At 45.0% G+C, this 19,618-nt stretch overlaps 1 protein-coding gene across 1 annotated transcript in view; it reads right to left on the bottom strand.

The window, feature by feature from the left end:
• Positions 1–19,618, bottom strand: part of LOC122799708 (ras-GEF domain-containing family member 1C-like) — a gene marked incomplete in the record, with an annotated part of 1,592,823 nt that overhangs the window by 670,769 nt on the left and 902,436 nt on the right. Inside the window, 1 exon segment of the mRNA XM_044068944.1 lies at positions 16,475–16,549. Coding sequence (XP_043924879.1) covers positions 16,475–16,549 — 75 coding nt within the window.

Here is a 19,618-nt window from a genome sequence, read left to right as displayed (position 1 = left end):
TTCCCCAGATCTCGTTTGGCAGCGCTAACACCAAGGAAAGATTCAAGGACACCTGTCCAACCACAAGGAAAAACTATAGTACAAGGACAGAGGAGAACACAATGTACATCAGAGTTGTCCAGAGGAAGAAGGCCTCAAAAGGGGACTCTTCTCGGTCTGTCAAGGCTAGGGGGAAGGAGGGTGGGATGCAAGAAAGAAGGCGAGAAGAAGTCAACTAACATGGAACGTTATGGTAGATACATAACTTCTTAATGTTAAGTTGTCTATCTCGCCTTCATTCTTGCTGGATGGGACAGCGTCCCTAGCACCTTAGTCCAGGGTGGCTCATCGGAACAGACTCTTGAGCACAGTGGAACCAAACTCAGCTCTATTCCTAGAGGCCACATCCAACTTATAATGCGAAATGAAAGTATGAGGAGTGGCCCAAGTGGCTGCGGCACAAATAGATTCCATTGGTAGTCTTGCTTGAAAAGCTACCGATGTAGCTAAAGCTCTGGTGGAATGACCTTTACGTTTAGCAGGGAGTTCTTTATGTCTGAGCTGATAAACCAAGGTAATAATATAGGACAACCACCTGGCTAAGGTTACTTTGGAAACTGGCAGTTCTTGCTTGCCCTCAGCATAGGATAAGAAGAGTTGGTCTGATTTTCTTATTTGCTTAGTCCTGTCCAAGTAGAAACGTAATTGCCTATGAACATCCAAGCGGTGCAAATTTTGTTCAGCTTTGTTCAAATAGTTAGGAAAAAAGACAGGCAGATCAATAGTCTGATTCGGATTTGTTTCAGAAGGTATCTTGGGTAGAAACGAAGGATTAGGCCTAAGTGAAACTCTGTCCTTTTGAAACACAAGATGAGGACGAATACAGAGGGCTTGAAGTTCTGAAACTCTCCTAGCTGATGTGATGGCTACCAAAAAGAGTCTTCCAGGAGAGCAATTTTAAGGAACAGGAAGCCGCGGGTTCAAAGGGGGGGGGGTCAAGGAAGCCAATATCAACTTCAAGTCCCACGGAGGCGGGGGATCTCTGACCAGGGGCCTAAGCAACAAAGTTCCTTTGAGAAAGGCCTTGCAAAGTCTGTGGATAGGACTTGGTTCCGCCCTGCTTGTTGATGTACCACACTACAGACATATTGTCTGTCTGAATTGCAATAGTCGGTGTGTGGGTAGAGAGTCTGAAGCTTGCAGTAACAAAAGCTCTCTCTCTCATCACATTTATTATGTGCAGATGGTACTCTAGAGGTTGCCAGGTGCCCTGGCCAATCCTGACAGGCCAGTATGGAAATTTGCAACAGCTGCTAATTGGACCCTAATGGTGGCAGAGGAGGAACCAGCTTGAAAGAGCTCTGCTAAAAAATCTAAAACATGATGGACAGGGGCTGTAAAGGGGTCAATATTCCTAGCCTCTGCCCAGAAAGAGAAACGTTTCCACTTACTAGCATAAGTCTTCCTGGTGGCAGATTTGAGCGAAGAAAGGATGATTTCACGCACCGGCTGAGAAATTAGCAGAAGCCTGGCTAAGGTTGGAAGTGGAGCAACCAAGCTGCGAGGTTGAGAGACTGAAGGGATGGTGCAGCCGGCCCGACTGATGGACCAAGAGGTCTGGCACTGGGTCCAGATTCCACGGCTGCTCCAGCAGGTGACGATGCAGGAATGGGAACCAAATTTGTCGAGGCCAGTAAGGGGCAATGAGGATCTCAATGCGGTTGCTTTCTGAATTAGTTTGGATATTAGGGGAAAAGGCGGGAATGCATAGAGAAGACCCCGGGGCCAATCGTGAACTAGAGCGTCTCTGGGGGAGTGCCCGGGAAGGGGGAAGAGAGTGAAGAAGTTGTCGCACTTGCTGTTGAGAGGAGTTGCAAAAAGGTTGCAGCAAGGTTGACCCCATCTGCGGAAGATTTTGTCCGCTACTGATTGATTGAGAGACCACTCGTGAGGCATGAGAATAGCTCTGCTTAGCCTGTCCGCTATGACGTTGGCCCTCCCGGGGATGTGCGTTGCTATCAGAAACCGTTGAGAGGAGATCGCCCACTGCCAGAGTCCGAGTGCTTCTCGACATAAGGGATAGGACTTGGTTCCGCCCTGCTTGTTGATGTACCACACTACAGACATATTGTCTGTCTGAATTGCAATAGTCCCGGTGGGTAGAGAGTCCTGAAGAGCTTGCAACGCCAAAAGCTCCGCTCTCATTTCCAAGACATTTATGTGCAGATGGTACTCTAGAGGTTGCCAGGTGCCCTGGCCAATCCTACCCTGAAAATGCCACCCCCCCCACCCGATCAAGGAGGCATCCGTGGTCACTGTAGCAACAGGAGGAGGAGGAGGAAGAACACACGGTCTACCCTGGAGTATTAGAGGGGAGACCATCCACCAAGCCAGGTGGTCTTTGCATGATTGAGTGATTATTACCTTGTGAGACATTGGAAACTGTTGACAGGACCACTGAGTAAAAAGCATCCATTGAAGAAGCCGCATGTGAAAATGAGCCAGTAGAACTAGTATGATTGCTGCTGCCATGAGGCCCAAAGTCTTTAGTACAAATCTGGCCTGAATCCTGTTGCACTGTAGTAAGACCTGCACGTGTCGGCGGATGTCTGACACTCTGTCGAGAGGAGGTCTTGCAGAGAGATCTTTTGTATTTAAGCTTACACCTATAAAGACTATAGACTGACAAGGCGACAATGCAGACTTTTCAAAATTTATTGATATACCTAGCTCGGAGCAAGTTTGGATGGTATAATCCCTGGCTCGTAGTAGCTGATGCCTGGTGGAAGCAGTGAGGAGCCAGTCATCAAGATATAGAAACACCTGGAATCCTCGCAGTCTCAGGTGAGCCATAACCACTGCCATACATATGGCGAACACCCTGGGGGCTGTGGTGAGACCAAAGGGCAGGGCTCTGAATTGATAGTGAGTGGCTCCCAGCCGGAAGCGGAGAAACCTTCTGGAGCGCCTGTTCATTTTGATATGGTAGTACGCATCCTGAAGGTCTATGGAGCACATCCAATTGTCCTGACCCAAAAAGGGTAGAATGGACTGAAGCGTGACCATCCGGAACTTTGTTCTTTGAACAGACTTGTTTAGCCTGCTGAGATCCAAAATGGGTCTCCAGTCCCCTGTCTTTTTTGGCACCAAAAAGAACTTGGAGTAAATTCCGGATCCTTGCTGGTCTGCTGGGACTGGCTGGATGGCCCGTTTTTCTAGCAGTTTTGATTCTAGCACTGCTTGTTCCCTTAGACCGGGTGAAACATCTGGAAGGGACTTGGTTGTTTGTACCGGGGTGTGGACAAAGGGGATCTTGTAACCCTCGGATATGACAGACCGTACCCATTTGTCTTGTGTGAGGAGTTGCCAAGCTTCTGGCTACAGTGACAATCTTCCCCCGACTGCCTCGGGCAGCCCCTCAGGGGTGCTGAAAGGGTTTGTCAGAGAAAGATTCTCTGCTACCCTGATTTTGTGGGCCCCCTCTGCCCCTCGGGCGGCGTCTATTATTGTTCCCTCCCCTGCCCCTGTAGGGAAACTCACCACATGTGTCAGGCACGACTCCCTGGGGTTTCCGAAACCACATTTTTCCACTCTTCTGACCCTTGGGGTATTGTCTAGAGGGAGTGGAGAAATGGACGCCCATGGCAGAGAGAGTCTTGCCTTCCTGCTCACACCTGGTAAGGGTATCTTTCACCTGTGGTCCAAACAGAGCCGAACCATCGAAGGGGGTACTGGTGAAGGACGCCTTAAAGGGGTCAGCAAAGTTACATAACTGCATCCAGGCATGTCTTCTCAAAGCCACGCCTGTACCTGCAGCCCTACTCACCCCATCGGCTGCATAAGAAATGAGCCGCATGGAGGAGTTGACAATAGAATTAAGGGTCGCCAGCTGGGAGTTGATCTTATCTTGAGCCCCCGCAGCTGATGGATCCTGAAGGGTATCACCCAGTTCCTTGAGAAGATCCCTTTGGAGACGGGTGAAACAGCACAGATAATTCAGCGACCGCATAGAAAAGGTTGCTGAGGAAAACATCCGCTTCCCGTACCTGTCCATTGTCCTAGATTCTTTATTAGGTGGATGGACAGGCACCGAAGGGTCAGCCAGCTCCTTCTTTGTGGCTGCTGCAACCCCCATGGCATCAACAGGGACACACTTTGTCAAGAATTGCTTGTTGGGTGGTGCTGTAATAAATTTAGTGGGCCTACAGGGAGTTGGTTCCACTGAGTCTGGGGCTAACCATGCCTTTCGAGACACTACTTCCATCAGCGGGTCGAAAGGTGGAGACACCCAGGAGGTGGAAGGGCGAGAACCAAATGCATCCAGGTACATCGACTCGTCCTCCGAAGGGTTAAGGGCAGTCCAGTTCCCCCTCTGCTTAAGGATCTCTAGGATGTCTGAAAAGGAGACATCCTCAGAGGGGGATCTTGGGGACCCTTCCGAATCCTCCAAGTCGGTATCAGACATGACTGACTCGGGGGAGTCGACATGTTTTCTCTTACATTTTCTCTTCCGTGGGGGCTCCTCCGAAGGATCGGGGGAGGCCTTGGAAGGGGAAGATACGCCCAATGGGGCGACCTGGAGCATCTGCTCTCCACGCTTGGGGTCAGGAGAATGGACAGAGACCGATGCAGGCACCATGGGGGGAGGAGCCGAAGGGGCTGATCGAGAGGCCGACTCAGGAGTCAGCACACTCCTCATGACCTCAAAGGCGCCCCTGTCAGGCAGAGCAGAAGGTCCCCGCTCCGAAGAGAGGAGAACCCCTGCCAGCACCGAGAGGGATGGCTCAGAGGCCAATGTCGGGGCAGAGCTCACCTGCGCCAAGGCTCCGAGAGGGAGAATGGGGTCGGACAAGGATCCGATGCCACTCGCCCCCTTGGAGCTGACGAGGGAGTCTCGGCGCCCAGATCCCTCCAAGGACGGAACCAAAGAAGAGATCGGAGCTGACGAAGGAAATGAAAGGTGTGGCATCAGTTCCGACGTTACCAAGATTCGAGCCCCAACCAGCTCCGGCTCCAAACACAAGGAGGGAGTCGGAGAAGGAACTGCTGAAGACATCGGGACAGCCACAGTCTGTTGAGATGGGTTGGTTAACATTTTGGCCACGGCCTGCGATTTAAGGAGTCTACTGACCACCCTCTCTAAGTCATGATCGGATAGCCTGGAAGACCGAGATGAGTGGGACCTATGACTTTTTTCAGATTGGAGCAATGGTGACCTCTGAGCTGAACAAACCGATTCTAGGGAAGGGGACCTAGAACGTTTTCGGCTCGAAGACGGTTCCGACACTAAGGTTGGAGCCGACTGAGGTCCAGAGGTGTCGGCTCCAGCCGGAGCCGAAGAGGAGGCAGGTGCTCCACAAGGTGACGGCTCCGATCAGGGAGCCGACGGCTTGGCGGGCTTTGAGGATTTACCCGACGAAGGCTTGGTCGGGGATCCTTCTGGCTTAAGTAAACCTCTCAGGATGAGCTTGTTCCTACGCTCCTGCAGGACTCTCGGGCTGAAGGCATGACAGACCGAGCAGGAGTCCTGCAGGTGTAGGGGACCCAAGCAATAAACGCAAGAAGTGTGACCGTCTGTCAGAGACATCTTCTGACAGCACGAGTCACACTTCTTAAAACCTGAGACTTTGGTATCCTTAGACATAGTGGATACCAAAGAAGAAAAGTCACTAGTGCTTAAACACACAGAAAAACACACACACTCGCACTAGTTAAACTAACAATATTAATAACTACACAGCTATATACTAAAGCCAAATATGTATATAAATATATACAAAAACTACAAGCCTACAACTGTAGTAAAGAAGAAGAGCTAAACACTACCCTATTAACACAAGGAAAAGGAGGGGAGATTAGCCACTAAGAAAAAGGGGGGGGGGGACTCTCTAACTAAAAACGAGTTTCTGAGAGGGAATATTAGGGAGTAAACAGTGAATTAACTAACCGGAAAGCTATATATATAAGATAAGGTTGTAGAAAAAAAACTAAAGTTAACTTTTACACTAATATTAGAAGAAAAGATTAATACGACCTGGAGCCAAGTAAATTCGCAACCTCGTAGCTGAAGCGGCAAACGAGATCTGGGGATCTGACGCCTAGCATTGTGGGATATAGGGAGGGCCTCTGATTGCCGAGTCAGAGCAGAGGATCGGCTCCGAACCCATCCAGCAAGAATGAAGGCGAGATAGACAACTAAACATTAAGAATTTCTACTTATGGCTTGAGGGTTTCTTCTTCTATACATATACACAAATTTTTGTTAGATATGTCTATAGTTTGTATATCTACATATTGTGGCCTAGCGTTATGGGTTATCACAAACGAGATCTGGGTAACTAGTGCTAGGCATGATGGGATAGTGACTAGCATCGAGCCAGTGGAAGCTCTCGAGCTTTAGAATACGGCCGAGTCAGAGCTGAGGGTTGGCTCTGAACCCAACCAACAAGAAGAAAGGAGAGATCAAGGACAACAAACATGGAACATTATGGTAAGTACATAACTTCTTTATGTTATGTTGTCCTTATCTCGCCTTTCTTCTTGTTGGCTTAGTTCGGAGCCGACCCTCAGCTCCAACACGGACATATTTTAAATCTTGAGAGCTTCCACTGGCTCGAGGCTAGTCCCTATCCCATCATGCCTAGCGCTAGTTACCCAGATCTCATTTGCCACTTGTAGCTTCGAGATTGCTGGATACTAGCCCAGGCGAAGTTTTTTTTGAATTTTATTGCTTTCTGGTTTAAATCTTGATATTTCGTCAGGGTCTTTTTGTAGTTTAATAGTGTTTGTTTAGCCCCTATCTCCTCCTTCTGGTTGTTGTTGCAGTTATTCAGGCCGTCATTCTTTCTCCAGGCCTATTCCCCTTGTTGAATCCGTTTTTCTTAGAGGACTCCCCCTTACTCTTAGCCCGTTTCAGTTAGAGGGCTTTCCACTTTACTCCCTCCTTTTCCCTTTCTGGTAAGGAGTAGCTGTTTAAGTTAGAGGCTCTCCTCGGTCGGGGGAGTTGTCATTTAACTTAGAGGCTCTCGCCCTTCCATTGCCTTCCTACCTTCTGTTTGCTGTTTAAAAAAAAAAAGGTTAGTTCTTAGCTTTTAGTGGTTACTGTAAAGCTGTTTGGTACCTACAGCTTTAGCATATCATAGTTACTGTATTGCGTTTCGTTGTTTTTTGTGACAATGTCCAAACAAGTGCCCAAAGAATCCAAATCTGGATTCAAAATATTGCGACTTGTGCTCCCAGAAAATGTCTTTGACTGATGGACATATGAGTTGCATTTATTGTTTGGGGGCCGTGCACCTGCAGGACTCCTAGGTTCATAGGTAGGTACTGTTATTGGCCCTAGGGCCTATATAAGCCTAGCCAAAAAGGTACCCTGGCTTTCGCCACCCAAGAAAATTATTTTCCTGTGCCCCTGTTGAGCAGAGCCACAGAAGTGATCCCCGGGGTGAATTTCCCATCTCCCATCCAATCATCAAGATTTTTCTTGAAGAGTGCTAATGAGGAGCTTTGTTTGATATAGATTTGTTTGTTCCAGAGATTGGGAAGTCTCTGAGACAGGAATCTACCCTACAGCATGTTCTGTTTATTGTGGTGACAAGGTTTAGGTCCCTAGAGTGTGTAGCTCGGAGGGATTGGGATTTCTTTAAGTGGAGCATGTCCAACAGCTCTGGGTTTGACATAGCTTTGTATGTTAGGCAGAGATCCCCACTGAGTAGGTGATATGTGACGGAGTAAAGCTGGGTTTTTTTGAGACTGAGTAGGGCATCTGTTGGAGGCCGGTAATCCTCTTTGTGAGGTATTTCTGCTGCCTTTCTAGTTGTTGTAGATGTCTTGTGAGGTACATACCAAAAGGGGCGTTGTACTCTAGAATGGGTCTAATGAGTGACAAGTAGAGGGGAACAATGACCTCTTTTTTCCTGGATGAGAAACCTTTTGTGAGTGCGCCACGTAGAATTAATTCCTGACTACTGTGGCGATGTGATTATCAAAGGAGAGACTATTGTCCACCTGTGTCCCAAGGTCTCATCACACTTTCGGTGTTAAGTAGACTACTGCCTATGTGGTAGTTCATGGGTACAGAGTATTTACCAAAAGGGATGACAATGCACTTTTTGACATTGAGCTTGAGGCCATGGCTTTGACACCAGGCATCTGTCTCAGTGAGGCCCTTTTGTAGGATGTCCACATCGTTAGGAGTTTCAATTATGGCTCCTAGTTTTTAGTCATCTGCGAACTTCATTATGCTTTCAGCGCAAGAGTCCTGCAGAAGTGCAAAAACAAACTTATCTTACGAGGTTTACTAAAAGGGCCTTTTGACACTCCAGCAGAAGGGAATCAAGCTAGTAAACCAGGGAAATCTCCCAAACCGACAACTTCATCGGTTCCGACTTCAGAGACATCGAGACACTTAGAGAAATCTACCAGTTCGTCGGATCCGAAACCTCTCGGGTCCGACGACCTTATCTCCTGTGGTTTCTTCAGTGTCCTCAGAGTCATCTAGGAGTCATAAAAGGACTAGATCGCCTTCATTGGAACCTGTACGGTCCACTCCACAGTCACTGCTCCTGCAGTCTCTGGTGGGCAGTCACCAATCATCCACCCACTCCTCTTGATTGTTCAGGAGTCTTTCGGACGATGGTGTGGAGAGGGTGGTGAAGAGGCTTCTCAAGACACCGTCTCTCACCAAAATATTATCGATCCCAGCCCATATAGAGCAGACTACTCTTCCTCCCGGACCATCTATTCCTCCTTTGACTCACCTGAGCTCAGAGCCGGAGTGCTTGGAAGTTATTGTAGTGGAGATAGGGACAGCATAATGTTCAACGTTTATTCACGTACACAAACTGACATTTGGTACTTTTCCATTATTGGGCAACATTTCTAGGTTAGGCGTTAACAGTTGTGTGAGAATTCTACATACACAGTGCAACAAACATTTCAACTTCAGAATATCTATACCTTGGCTTTCACAGTGAATATTTCATGCTTAACAGAAAGCGCAGAAAAATCTCAATACATGTGTATTGGAGGAGGGGAATAAAACAGGTGAATAACTGTCACTTGTTGAGTGGTGATGCTTTCTTTATTCCTTAACCAAACCATAAGAGAAGAACGATGGAAAATCATACAAATGAAGTCTTGGAACCTGTGGCCTTACTTTGTAATTACCTCTTGATAATGAAAGGTTACCTTAATACAATAAAATCAAAAAACTGACAAGAGCTTGCTGGCAGCTGAAAGCAGAAGCAATCCATTCTGTTGCCCCGATAACGGAAAAGTTATTCAAATACAGTCATGTCATCTTCTTCTGGAACATTGTCATAAGTCTCTAACCCCCAAATTCCGGCTTGAATTTCTTGCGACTCCATTTCCTGTAGAACCATTGGCCCCAATCTGTCATGCCTAGCAATAGAGCTCTCCTTAAATGAGCACTGCTTGTCCATGTAATCTTCTCGTAGTGCATTGGCAACACAGCTGTCAGTCATTTTTATCCCATAAATTCTACACCCAACTCACGACCTCTTTAAGGCTAGGCTTCACAAAGTTTCCACGCTGATTTCTCTCCATTCTATTTTCAATGTAGTCACTGTGTTCCATGCGCAAATGGTCCTTGAATGGCTTGTTTATTGCAATATCAAGAGTCTGGAGATAGGCAGTCATTCCTGCAGGAATCATTATTTGATCTATTCTTCTCTGTGCAAGGAAGTTCTTCATGTCTTTAGCGCGGTGAGTGCTGGCTGAATCCCAGACTAGCAGACCTCTTTCGCCACCTCGCAAAACAAGTGGCAGCATTACATTGACCCACTTCCTTATAACTGCTTGAGTGCACCAGGCTTTTTCGGTTTCAAGAATGTAATTGCCTGAAACACGTTCCATCTTATCTTTCTTGCCCTTACTAATGATTACAGGTGGGGTTTTCTTTCCATCTAGATGAACTGCCAAAATACAGGTAACACGTGCGCTTCCGTAACCAGTGGAGCGAATGTAGATTGACAAGGCACCCCTCTGATCAATTGTTTGAGATCCTTGGCCCATAAACACTGCAGTTTCACCATAGTAATCATGTTGGAGAGTTGGTATTTACAAAAGTCGATGCCATCAACAAAGGACTTGACTGCAAGTGCACGTTTAATAACTTCAGTATCTTCCAGCTTGAACAGTGTTGTCGATTTTCTTATACAGTTCATACTGCTGAAGGAAGCCATCCAATGTTGTGATGCTTTGAATTCTTCTGGGGATATTTCTAACTGTGTTGCCATTGCAAGGGCAAATGCTTGAATATCAACCCTGCGCACAACCAAAGCCTTTGCTCTCCTGTTAGCAATCCATTCACAGATGTCTTCCAGCTCAGGAAATAATGGTTGCCGACCTGATCCACACTTGCATTTCTTAGTATTTCCCTCGTTGGCCTGCTGACTGAAGTTATCGTACGGTGCTTGCCATTTTCGGACCATTCAGAGATCCAACTTCTCTTTGCTGAAAGCCATTAGATTCTTTCCCCAGAAGTCCTCCACAATTCCAGATGCAGATGGGCTAGAATCAAAGGCTTCCAGGAACACTGGTTTCTTTGGGAAGCCCAACTACCTTTTTGGCAGAGGATTTCTACAATGGCTCCGAAAAAGACCTCTTCAGGTGGGGACCTAGGAGACCCTTCCCCTTCATCAAAATCAGTGTCCTCTGTCAAAGATTCTTGAAGGAAATCTTGCCTCCTCTTGCACATTCTGTTTAGGTGGGCATCTTCAGTGGGATGTTCTGGAGAGGTATTGTAAGAGATGGGGAGTTTCTTAACAGGAACTGCCTGGAAGCTCTTATGGGCAGGCTGTCCTTGTACAGAAAGGTGACAAGACCCATTGGGGGAACGGGTACAGGATTCCAAGGAAGTGAGAAAAGAAAATTCCCTGAGACGGCAGAAAACCCTCTCCACTACCACAAAGGGAGAGTGTCCAGCAGAAGTAGAAGCCAAGTTCGCAAGTGCTGAAGCTCTCAGCTCAGCCAGTTCTCCACCCCTCCCAGATGTCCCCTCTGAAGAGAGAGTCTGACCTGAGCTATCCAGCGTCGAGGCTCCAAGGGGAAGCAACAGCTCCAAAAACCTCGGGATCAAACTCAACTTTTTGGTTCCAGTGCCAACACATTGGCTCTGAGACTTGTCCTGCTCAGTGAGGATTGGTGCTGAATGAGTCAGGAAAACTGTCTGAGTTAAAGAAGAAGGTGGTACCTTCAGATCTGACACTTCAACTCTCAGCACTCTCAGATCCGATGGCTCCAAAACTATAGGCTGTATCAGAAAATGAGTTACTATAAGGTGTGAAGGTGGCTGAAAGCTCATGTATCCAAGGGAAGATGGAGACAGCAACACACCCCCACATCTGATTTGTGCTCCAAGGAATTTCCTCATAATCTTGTCCATATCTGCCTCAGAAAGACTTTGGGAGAACCTGATTGAGGAAGATGTGTTAGGAGGGCAGGATGACTTCCTGGGAGTCTCCTTTAAAATGAAGACCTAAGTCTAGCAGAGACAGGCTCTAGGGAAAATCTAGAACTCTGATCTGAGGAGACTTAACTGTAGAGGTTCTCGGATCCAACACTTTTTTGCCTTTGTAGGGTGGCTCTAAACTCGGGGCAGGTCCAGGATACAATGTAGGAGAGCTTTGTCTGTGCACCCTGGGCTCCAATAACCTTTGCTTTTTTGAAGGGGTTTGAGCCCCAGAATTAAAAGCAGTAGTAGAGGAAGAAGCTGGCAGAAAGCCCTTAAGGATCAATTTATTCGGCCTGTCACTAAATACCCTCGAATTAAAGCCGGCACAGACCTCACAAGGCACCTGCTGAGAAGGGCCTAAACAATATACGGACTCCCTATGGGCATCAGAATTGGGTTTATGTCCACAGGAATTGCACTTCTTAAACCCAGCAGGCTTATCAGCCATAACAACAACTAAACAAAAGCCAACAGTAGTAAAGAAAAGAGAGAAACTCTAAAGCTTACTGTATACAAAGATTTTTTTGCAAAGAAGGAAGAAAGAAAAATAATTATCTACTAGCAACAAAGGTACAAAAAATTACCTAAATAGTACTCACAAAGGTAAAAGAAAGAATAGAGAGGAAGGGCTAAATAGAAAAAATAAATTCTATTTTTGCTCACAATACTTAACAAGGCACCCTAGAGCTTGAGAGAATGCAATCCCGACGGAATCATTAGCGCAAGATACAATATCTGAGGCAATCTGGAAAGCAAGGGGCATTATGGGTAAAGGGAGGAGCTTGAGATTGACTGAGTTGGATCAGATCTGAGACTCATACTTTGAGGAATGAATAAAAACAACATCAGATCTAATTCTACAGAGGTCGTCAGCACCACACCCGCAACCCGTTGCACAGGATGAAGACCGAACACACAAAACTATTGATGCTGAGTTACTAACAGGTAACCTTCCTAAAGACCTCCTGCACAGTACAACTAAAGAAAGGGTCCTCAGCCATCATGTAAACATTTTGTTAAAACATCACCTACAGCTACACACACCACAGTAACACTGTATCCAGTGCCTCCACTGCTAAGCCATTAAGGAAAACCAGCACACAGCCAAGTTTCTTGGTCACTGGTGACTGATTCTATAATGAGGCACACTGATGTCCCCCTCACCAGACTGAGTAAGGAGAGTGTCACAGTTAACTGCCTTTCCGGGGCTAGGATGCATCAAGTCACACAGGAACTCAGGTCACTGAACTACAGGTACCAGTATTACTCTGTCATAGTGCATATGGGTGTTGACCTGAGACGTATCTCCTTTTCTATATGAAGCAAGACATGATCAATCTTTCTGATTATGCATTTTGGGCAGGTATGAGCCTAGCACTGAGCACCACACTACCTTCACCAAGGATAATGCCAAATTACCAACAGGTATGATCCTAGCACTGAGCAGCATACTACCCTTCACCAAAAATAATGCCAAATTACCAACAGGTATGATCCTAGCACTGAGCAGCATACTACCCTTCACCAAGAATAATGCCAAATTACCAACAGGTATGATCCTAGCACTGAGCAGCATACTACCCTTCACCAAAAATAATGCCAAATTACCAACAGGTATGATCCTAGCACTGAGCAGCATACTACCCTTCACCAAAAATAATGCCAAATTACCAACAGGTATGATCCTAGCACTGAGCAGCATACTACCTTCACCAAGGATAATACCAAATTACCAATAGGTATGATCCTAGCACTGAGCACCACACTGCCTTCACCAAGGATAATGCCAAATTACCAACAGAAAATGACTAATTTTAACAAGTGGCTTAGCTTCTGGAGTCAATCCAAGGGAACAACATTTGCTGGCCTGGGGGGGCATGGCTGACAAACCATGACACTTTGCCAGGGATGGTCCAAGGGAACAACATTTGATGGGCTGGGGAGACATGGCTGACAAACCATGATACTTTGCCAGGGATGGTCTGCATTTGTCCCCTCTAGGATTTAGGATACTGGCAAAGACCTTTTCCTCCCCCATAGTGCCCTTTTTAGACAATGCTAAACTGATAACCCTACTGACTTAACTAAACCTATGAAAGAATATCTGAGGGTGGTACTGCTCCGTGCTAGAAGTCTTAACAAGAAACTCCACTCCCTGCAAGCCTTCCTCTCCCTGGACAGTGTAGACATCTATGTAGTAATGGATACATGGTCTAAAGTCACTAAGAGCACCCCAGCAGTGCCAGATTATAACGCTTTTCACACCTTTAGATCAGCTACTGCACAGCAGGGAGCTAAAGGTGGAGGAGTCTCAGTATACATTAAAAAACAATCTCATGTGTAGACTAGTTAAAGTGTATGACCCACTGGAACTCATACATGTGCAACTCACCATAAACAGAGTGTTGTACTACATCCTTGCAAACTGCAGGTCTCCCTCCATGTCCCAGGATACCCATACTACCTGTCTGAATTTACTAGAATCCTTCACCGTTCTACCCAATATAATATTCATGGAGATATCAACTACCCCTCTATAGATTGAGAATTCTATACCACTTCTAATGCACAAGCCCAACAATTCCTAAACTTTATTAATACTAACATCCTTGAACAGTTAATCCATTCACCCACCAGGGGTACAAACTTTCTTGAACTTGTACTCATGAACATGGGGGAACAATGTTCCTCACCCATTGTAATATCTTTGCTTGTCAGATCTGACCATAAGACAGTATTAAGTCCGGGGTTCCAGCAAAGCCAAAAACTTTTAGGAATTATTCAAAGGCTAACTTCTCTCAACTAAGCAACACCATGGCTAAATTCCAAGCACCCCCAAACCCAGTAAACACCACAGCATACACTGAGCTATTTGCAAAATCTCTGTACAGCCATACTGATAGCTTTATAGCGAGAGAGCTGTAGCTCATTAGAATTAAGAATAAGACAAGCCACCCTGGTGGAATCACAACATTAATTGGTTACACAACAAAAAAAAACCTCTTGGCCAAGCGTAGGAGGAATAAAGCCATACATTCTAAAAGACCCCTTACCAATTTAAACAGGCAGCTAAGAGGTTAATTAATACCTCAAAGGTGAAATTTGAAGAAAAAATAGCTTTTCAGGCAAAGGACCACCACAAAGCTTTCTACAGCTATGTCCGTAACCTCAGAGGAAATGCACAACAATGCACAGAACTTAGGTAAATGGCATCACCCACATTATCAAACTTTTATATATCACAATCCGCCCAACCATTACTAGTGACTACGTCATCAATGAACTTTCTAAGGCCAACAACACTGTATTGAGGGGCCACAATAACAACCTAAGATGCTTAATAAACAGCATGAAACATGACCTCTTTGGTCCACTTGAATCACTTTTCAACTGGAGCCTTCAGTCAGGTTTTGTGGCCAAGGATTGGAAGATGGCAACAGTCACTCACCTGTACAAAGGAGGTCCAACCACTGATCCAAGTAACTACAGATCCAGATGTCTTACCAGTCTCATATGTAACGCCATGAAAAGAATCATCATGAACAAAGGGAACCTGCAAACACTGGATCCACCACAGTTTGGCTTTGTTAAAGGAAGATCATGCCTATTAAATCTGGTGGACTTTTTTGAAAGGGTCACCAAAGCACTGGATGAAGGTAAGACTGTGCACATAGCTTACCTCGACCTGGCCAAGGCTTTTTAATACAATGCCCCACTCAGGCATTATACAGAAGCTCACTAATTTAAGTATAAACCTTTTTAAATCACCCACTGGATAGCCAGCTGGCTCACTGACAGGACGTAGGAGGTCAAAACAGGTAAGGGCACCTCCACCAAAAGGCCAGACAATAGTTGAGTCCCCACAGCTCGGTACTGGGCCTACTCCTTTTTGATATCTATTTCTCTGAAATGGAAGCAATGCTGTAGGTTTATGGCCAAGTAAGTTTGCAGATGATTGCTAGCTGGGGGTTATCATCGACTCCCCTGCATTCTTCAAGGTCAATCTCTAACAAATGGTGCCAAAGCCATGGTCTTACACTCAATGCTAAGAGATGCATAATTGTAAATGTTGAGAAGTCAAGCATTCCGATTAATTTCCATGTTAATAATATGCCCCTAAGAATGACCCAGTGGTCAGGGATCTGGGTACACACGTACGCAGTAGTCTTCACTTAGGCCACCATGTTGCCACAGTCGTGAGGAAATCATTTCATGTTGCACAACTTTTAAGTAAGGGCATGGCATCTAGGTCCGAAGATGTCATCATCCCACTGTACTCTGCCCTTATCAGACCAAAGAGTACACAATGCTCCCTTAGGTGTGTACCTGACCAGGCATATGAAGCAACTACAGTGACCTCGGAGGTTCCTTACAAAAAGAATAAAAGGCGTAACACCACCTTAAAGCTCTTTCCTCCAGTCTCCTACAGATTGCTGAGTGGTGATCCATACTTGACTTACAAGGCATCTACAAACCCCACACTTATCAATCTCCTACATATTAGTAACTCAAAGAGTACCAGAAATACAGGTCTAGGGAAATGAATTTTGTCTGCGACTTAAACAGAACATGCTGTGCAGACACATGTGTGTTCCAGAGACTGCCCCTCTGATGGGACATGCTTCCCATCCATGTGAAGCTGAGTTCATCTATTACCCCACTTTAAGCACAACCTAGACCAGTGGATGGGGAATAGGAAGTTTACAGCAGGCCCAACACCCATGTCCCTTATGGACAGAGGGAGTTTATAAATGCCTGGCCTTCAACGGGCATCGTTATTCTTTCCAGAACACCTGGCCAGGCTTAGAAAGGCCCTTCCGGTCGTTAGCCTCGTACCAGTCTATGAATCTGTGAAAACCCAGTCGTTAGCCTCGTACCAGTCTATGAATCTGTGAAAACTGAGACACAGTACAACTGCACACTTCAGCAATCGGCTTACTTACACAATTCTAATGCAATTTTCTCCCGAGCTATCAAGCAAAATGCAGACTTATTAGCAAGGTTTGATAAATGCTTTACCTTTGTACTGTCCAAAGGATCTTTGTGTGCAAAGGCTTGCACAAATTCTTCAGGGCCAATGAGACTCAGCCGTTCCTTTAAAAAAAGAAACAGGGTGGTAAATGATGGTGGTTTAAAACAACTAGTAAAAGGGTTTTAAACAGACAAAAAAGATTTAAGATCTTTGCCCACTAAATGGAAACAGTCACACGTGTTTAGAGTTACAAAGACAGAGACATACGCATTATGATACATAATGATGAAGGCAGGGATAAAGATACATAACTATGAAGACAGGGATAGATACATAATTATGAGGACAGGATAAATCTAAACTGCATTAAGTCTCATTAGCTGCAAGATTAAATTACAGTTTTTCAAGATTAGCCACAGAAAATTACATCATACAATCCCAGTTACAGCAATGTTATTAATGTGAAGAACACATTAGAACGCGTTCTCCAGGAATCCATATGACATGCTCATAATATGTAACGTAATGTATCCAGCTTCGCCCTACCCTCTTGTTACCAACACAAAAACAGTCAGACTTGCACTTGGATCACATCCTGACCTTAGGTCAAGCTGAAAGCAAAACAGACGCCCTTGTATGAAAGATCTGTGCAGGAGCACTCCTGAAATAACTTAACAGCTAATGACTCTGCCTTCTCAGTTTTAGGCCTAAAGACCTGTGATTTTCTGCCTGCACCAGTTACAGACTGCAAATCACTTTAAGAAATGTATATCCAATTTGAATTCTCACTTGAATCAATGGAAGATTAAAAATACTTTGCTAAACTTTATGCGTTCTAACCAAATAATTCTATACTACTTTTATGTAAACCTATTTTGCTATCAATGCGTGAACTCTATTTGAGGCTTTAAAGTTTTACTCCTGTTAATGACTTTGCTGTTTACCTTTTTTATGCTATTCTTCATGTTTATTTTAACGTAATCTCTGTTTGATCTATTCTAATTTGAGCTCATTTTCAACAATTGTACATTGTTGTCTCTGAGGTACAGGCTAACAGAGAAGGTCTTTGGCTAACGAAGTTCGCAGATGACTGCAAACTAGGAGCCATAATCGAAACTCCTAACGATGTGGGCATCCTACAAAAGGGCCTCACTGAGCCAGATGTCTGGTGTCAAAGCCATGGCCTCAATCTCAATGCCAAAAAGTGCACTGTCATTCCCTTTGGTAAAAATTCTGTACCCATACGCTACCACATAGGTGGTACTCTACTTAACACACAAGTGTGATAAGAGACCTTGGGACACAGGTGGACAGTAGTCTCTCTTTTGATAATCACATCGCCACAGTAGTCAGAAAATCCTTCTACGTGGCACACCTCATCACAAAAGGTTTCTCATCCAGGAAAAAAAGAGGTCATTGTTCCCCTTTACTCGTCACTCATTAGACCCATTATAGAGTACAACGCCCCTTTTGGTATGTACCTCACAAGACATTTGCAACTGGAAAGGCCGTTGAAATACCTCACAAAGAGGATTACCGGCCTCAAACAGATGCCCTACGCAGACCATCTCAAAAAACGCCAGCTTTACTCCGTCGCATATCACCTACTCAGAGGCAATCTCTGCCTAACATACAAAGCTATTCAAATCCAGAGCTGTTGGACATGCTTCACTTAAAGAAATCCCAATCCCTACGAGCTACACGCTCTAGGGACTTAAACCTTGTAACCACAAACCTTGTAACCACAATAAACAGAACATGTTGGAGGGACAGATTCCTATCCCAGAGACTTTCCATACTCTGGAACAAACTACCTATCTATATCAAACAAAGCTCCTCATTAGCACTCTTCAAGAAAAATCTTGATGACTGGATGAGAAATAGGAAATTCACCCTGGGGATCACCTCTGTGGCTCTGCTCGACAGTGGCACAGGAATATAATTTTCTTGGGTGGCGAAAGCAGGGTACCTTTTTAGCGAGGGTTATATAGGCCCTAGGGCCAATAGCCTAGTACCTACCTATGAACTAGGGTAGTGTACAGATCTCAAAGGATCCATTTCGGCCATGCCCAGAAGGTACAGATCTAAACGCAAAACAGAGTAAATCACATACAAAAGAGGCAACAGTAGTAAATAAAAACAACTAACAAATGTTCTACCAAAGTAGAGAACTGAACAGGACCTAATGCACAACGTTCCAATAAAGTACCTGCAGTAATACTGTTTGTCATTGTTTGTCAATTCACAGGTTTTAACAATGCCTCCCATAAAGTAATCTTTCGCCACTTATTCCTGGTGAAAATTTGTAATAACTCTTTCAGTCATCCAGACAAGTTTTTAAGGTTGCTAACGAGGTACTCCACTTGACAGCTAATGGCAGCCTACTCCAGAAATGTGATATATAAGTTGGGTTAGGTATTTATCTTGTTTCATAAGACTTAGCAGAGGATGAAAAATGGTAAGGACAATTAACCCAGTACACAAAATTTCACTATAATCACACCCTGTCAAGATTTTATTCACATCAGTCACATATAAGAGATAAGTGTTCAGTATAACAAACATAAGATGATCCTATTTTTTCAATGTTTGAATCTAAAAATATTCCTCAAAAAAGAATGGAAATATATTTCTTCTTCTTTCGTATGTAAGCTACTTCATCCTTTTCTGATATCCTTACAAGGCACTGATCGGGCTGCTGCTGAAAGTAATTGTGGTTCATTATTATGGTCAGAATAAGATGTCTGTAGCATACTAGTAGATTTTAGGAATTGTGGTTCATTACTATGGTTGGAATAAGATGTCTGTAGCACACCAGTAGATTTTAGTAATTGTGGTTCATTATTAATAGTCTGAATAAGATGTTTGTAGCACGCGGGTAGATTTTAATGCATTATGACAAGTTCAGCCAAAGGAAATACCACGCTGAAGTACGTTTTGTAACCTGTACTATAACAGTAAATGTTCGAATTCCTCACTGCTGCAGTAGCCTTTAGGCTTTATGTGTTTTGTCCTGCCCAGGACATAAATGGCCAGCTTCCAAAAGCTCTGTTTCCCTCCCACTCCTTCGCTCTAACTGTTGACTAGACAGCCCATTGGAGGAAATCAGTAGTCAAAATGAAGCTTTCTTCAGGACTTTCTTGCCACCTTATGAAGAAGCATCACAGAGGTTTCAAAAAAGCACCAGTCAG

Source organism: Protopterus annectens, chromosome 4.part0 (genome assembly GCF_019279795.1).
Source record: "Protopterus annectens isolate FY-2018-M chromosome 4.part0, PAN1.0, whole genome shotgun sequence".
Lineage (NCBI taxonomy): Eukaryota > Metazoa > Chordata > Ceratodontiformes > Protopteridae > Protopterus > Protopterus annectens.
The sequence above is the reverse complement of the archived record's forward strand: the minus strand, read 5'-3'. Positions and strand labels throughout refer to the sequence as shown.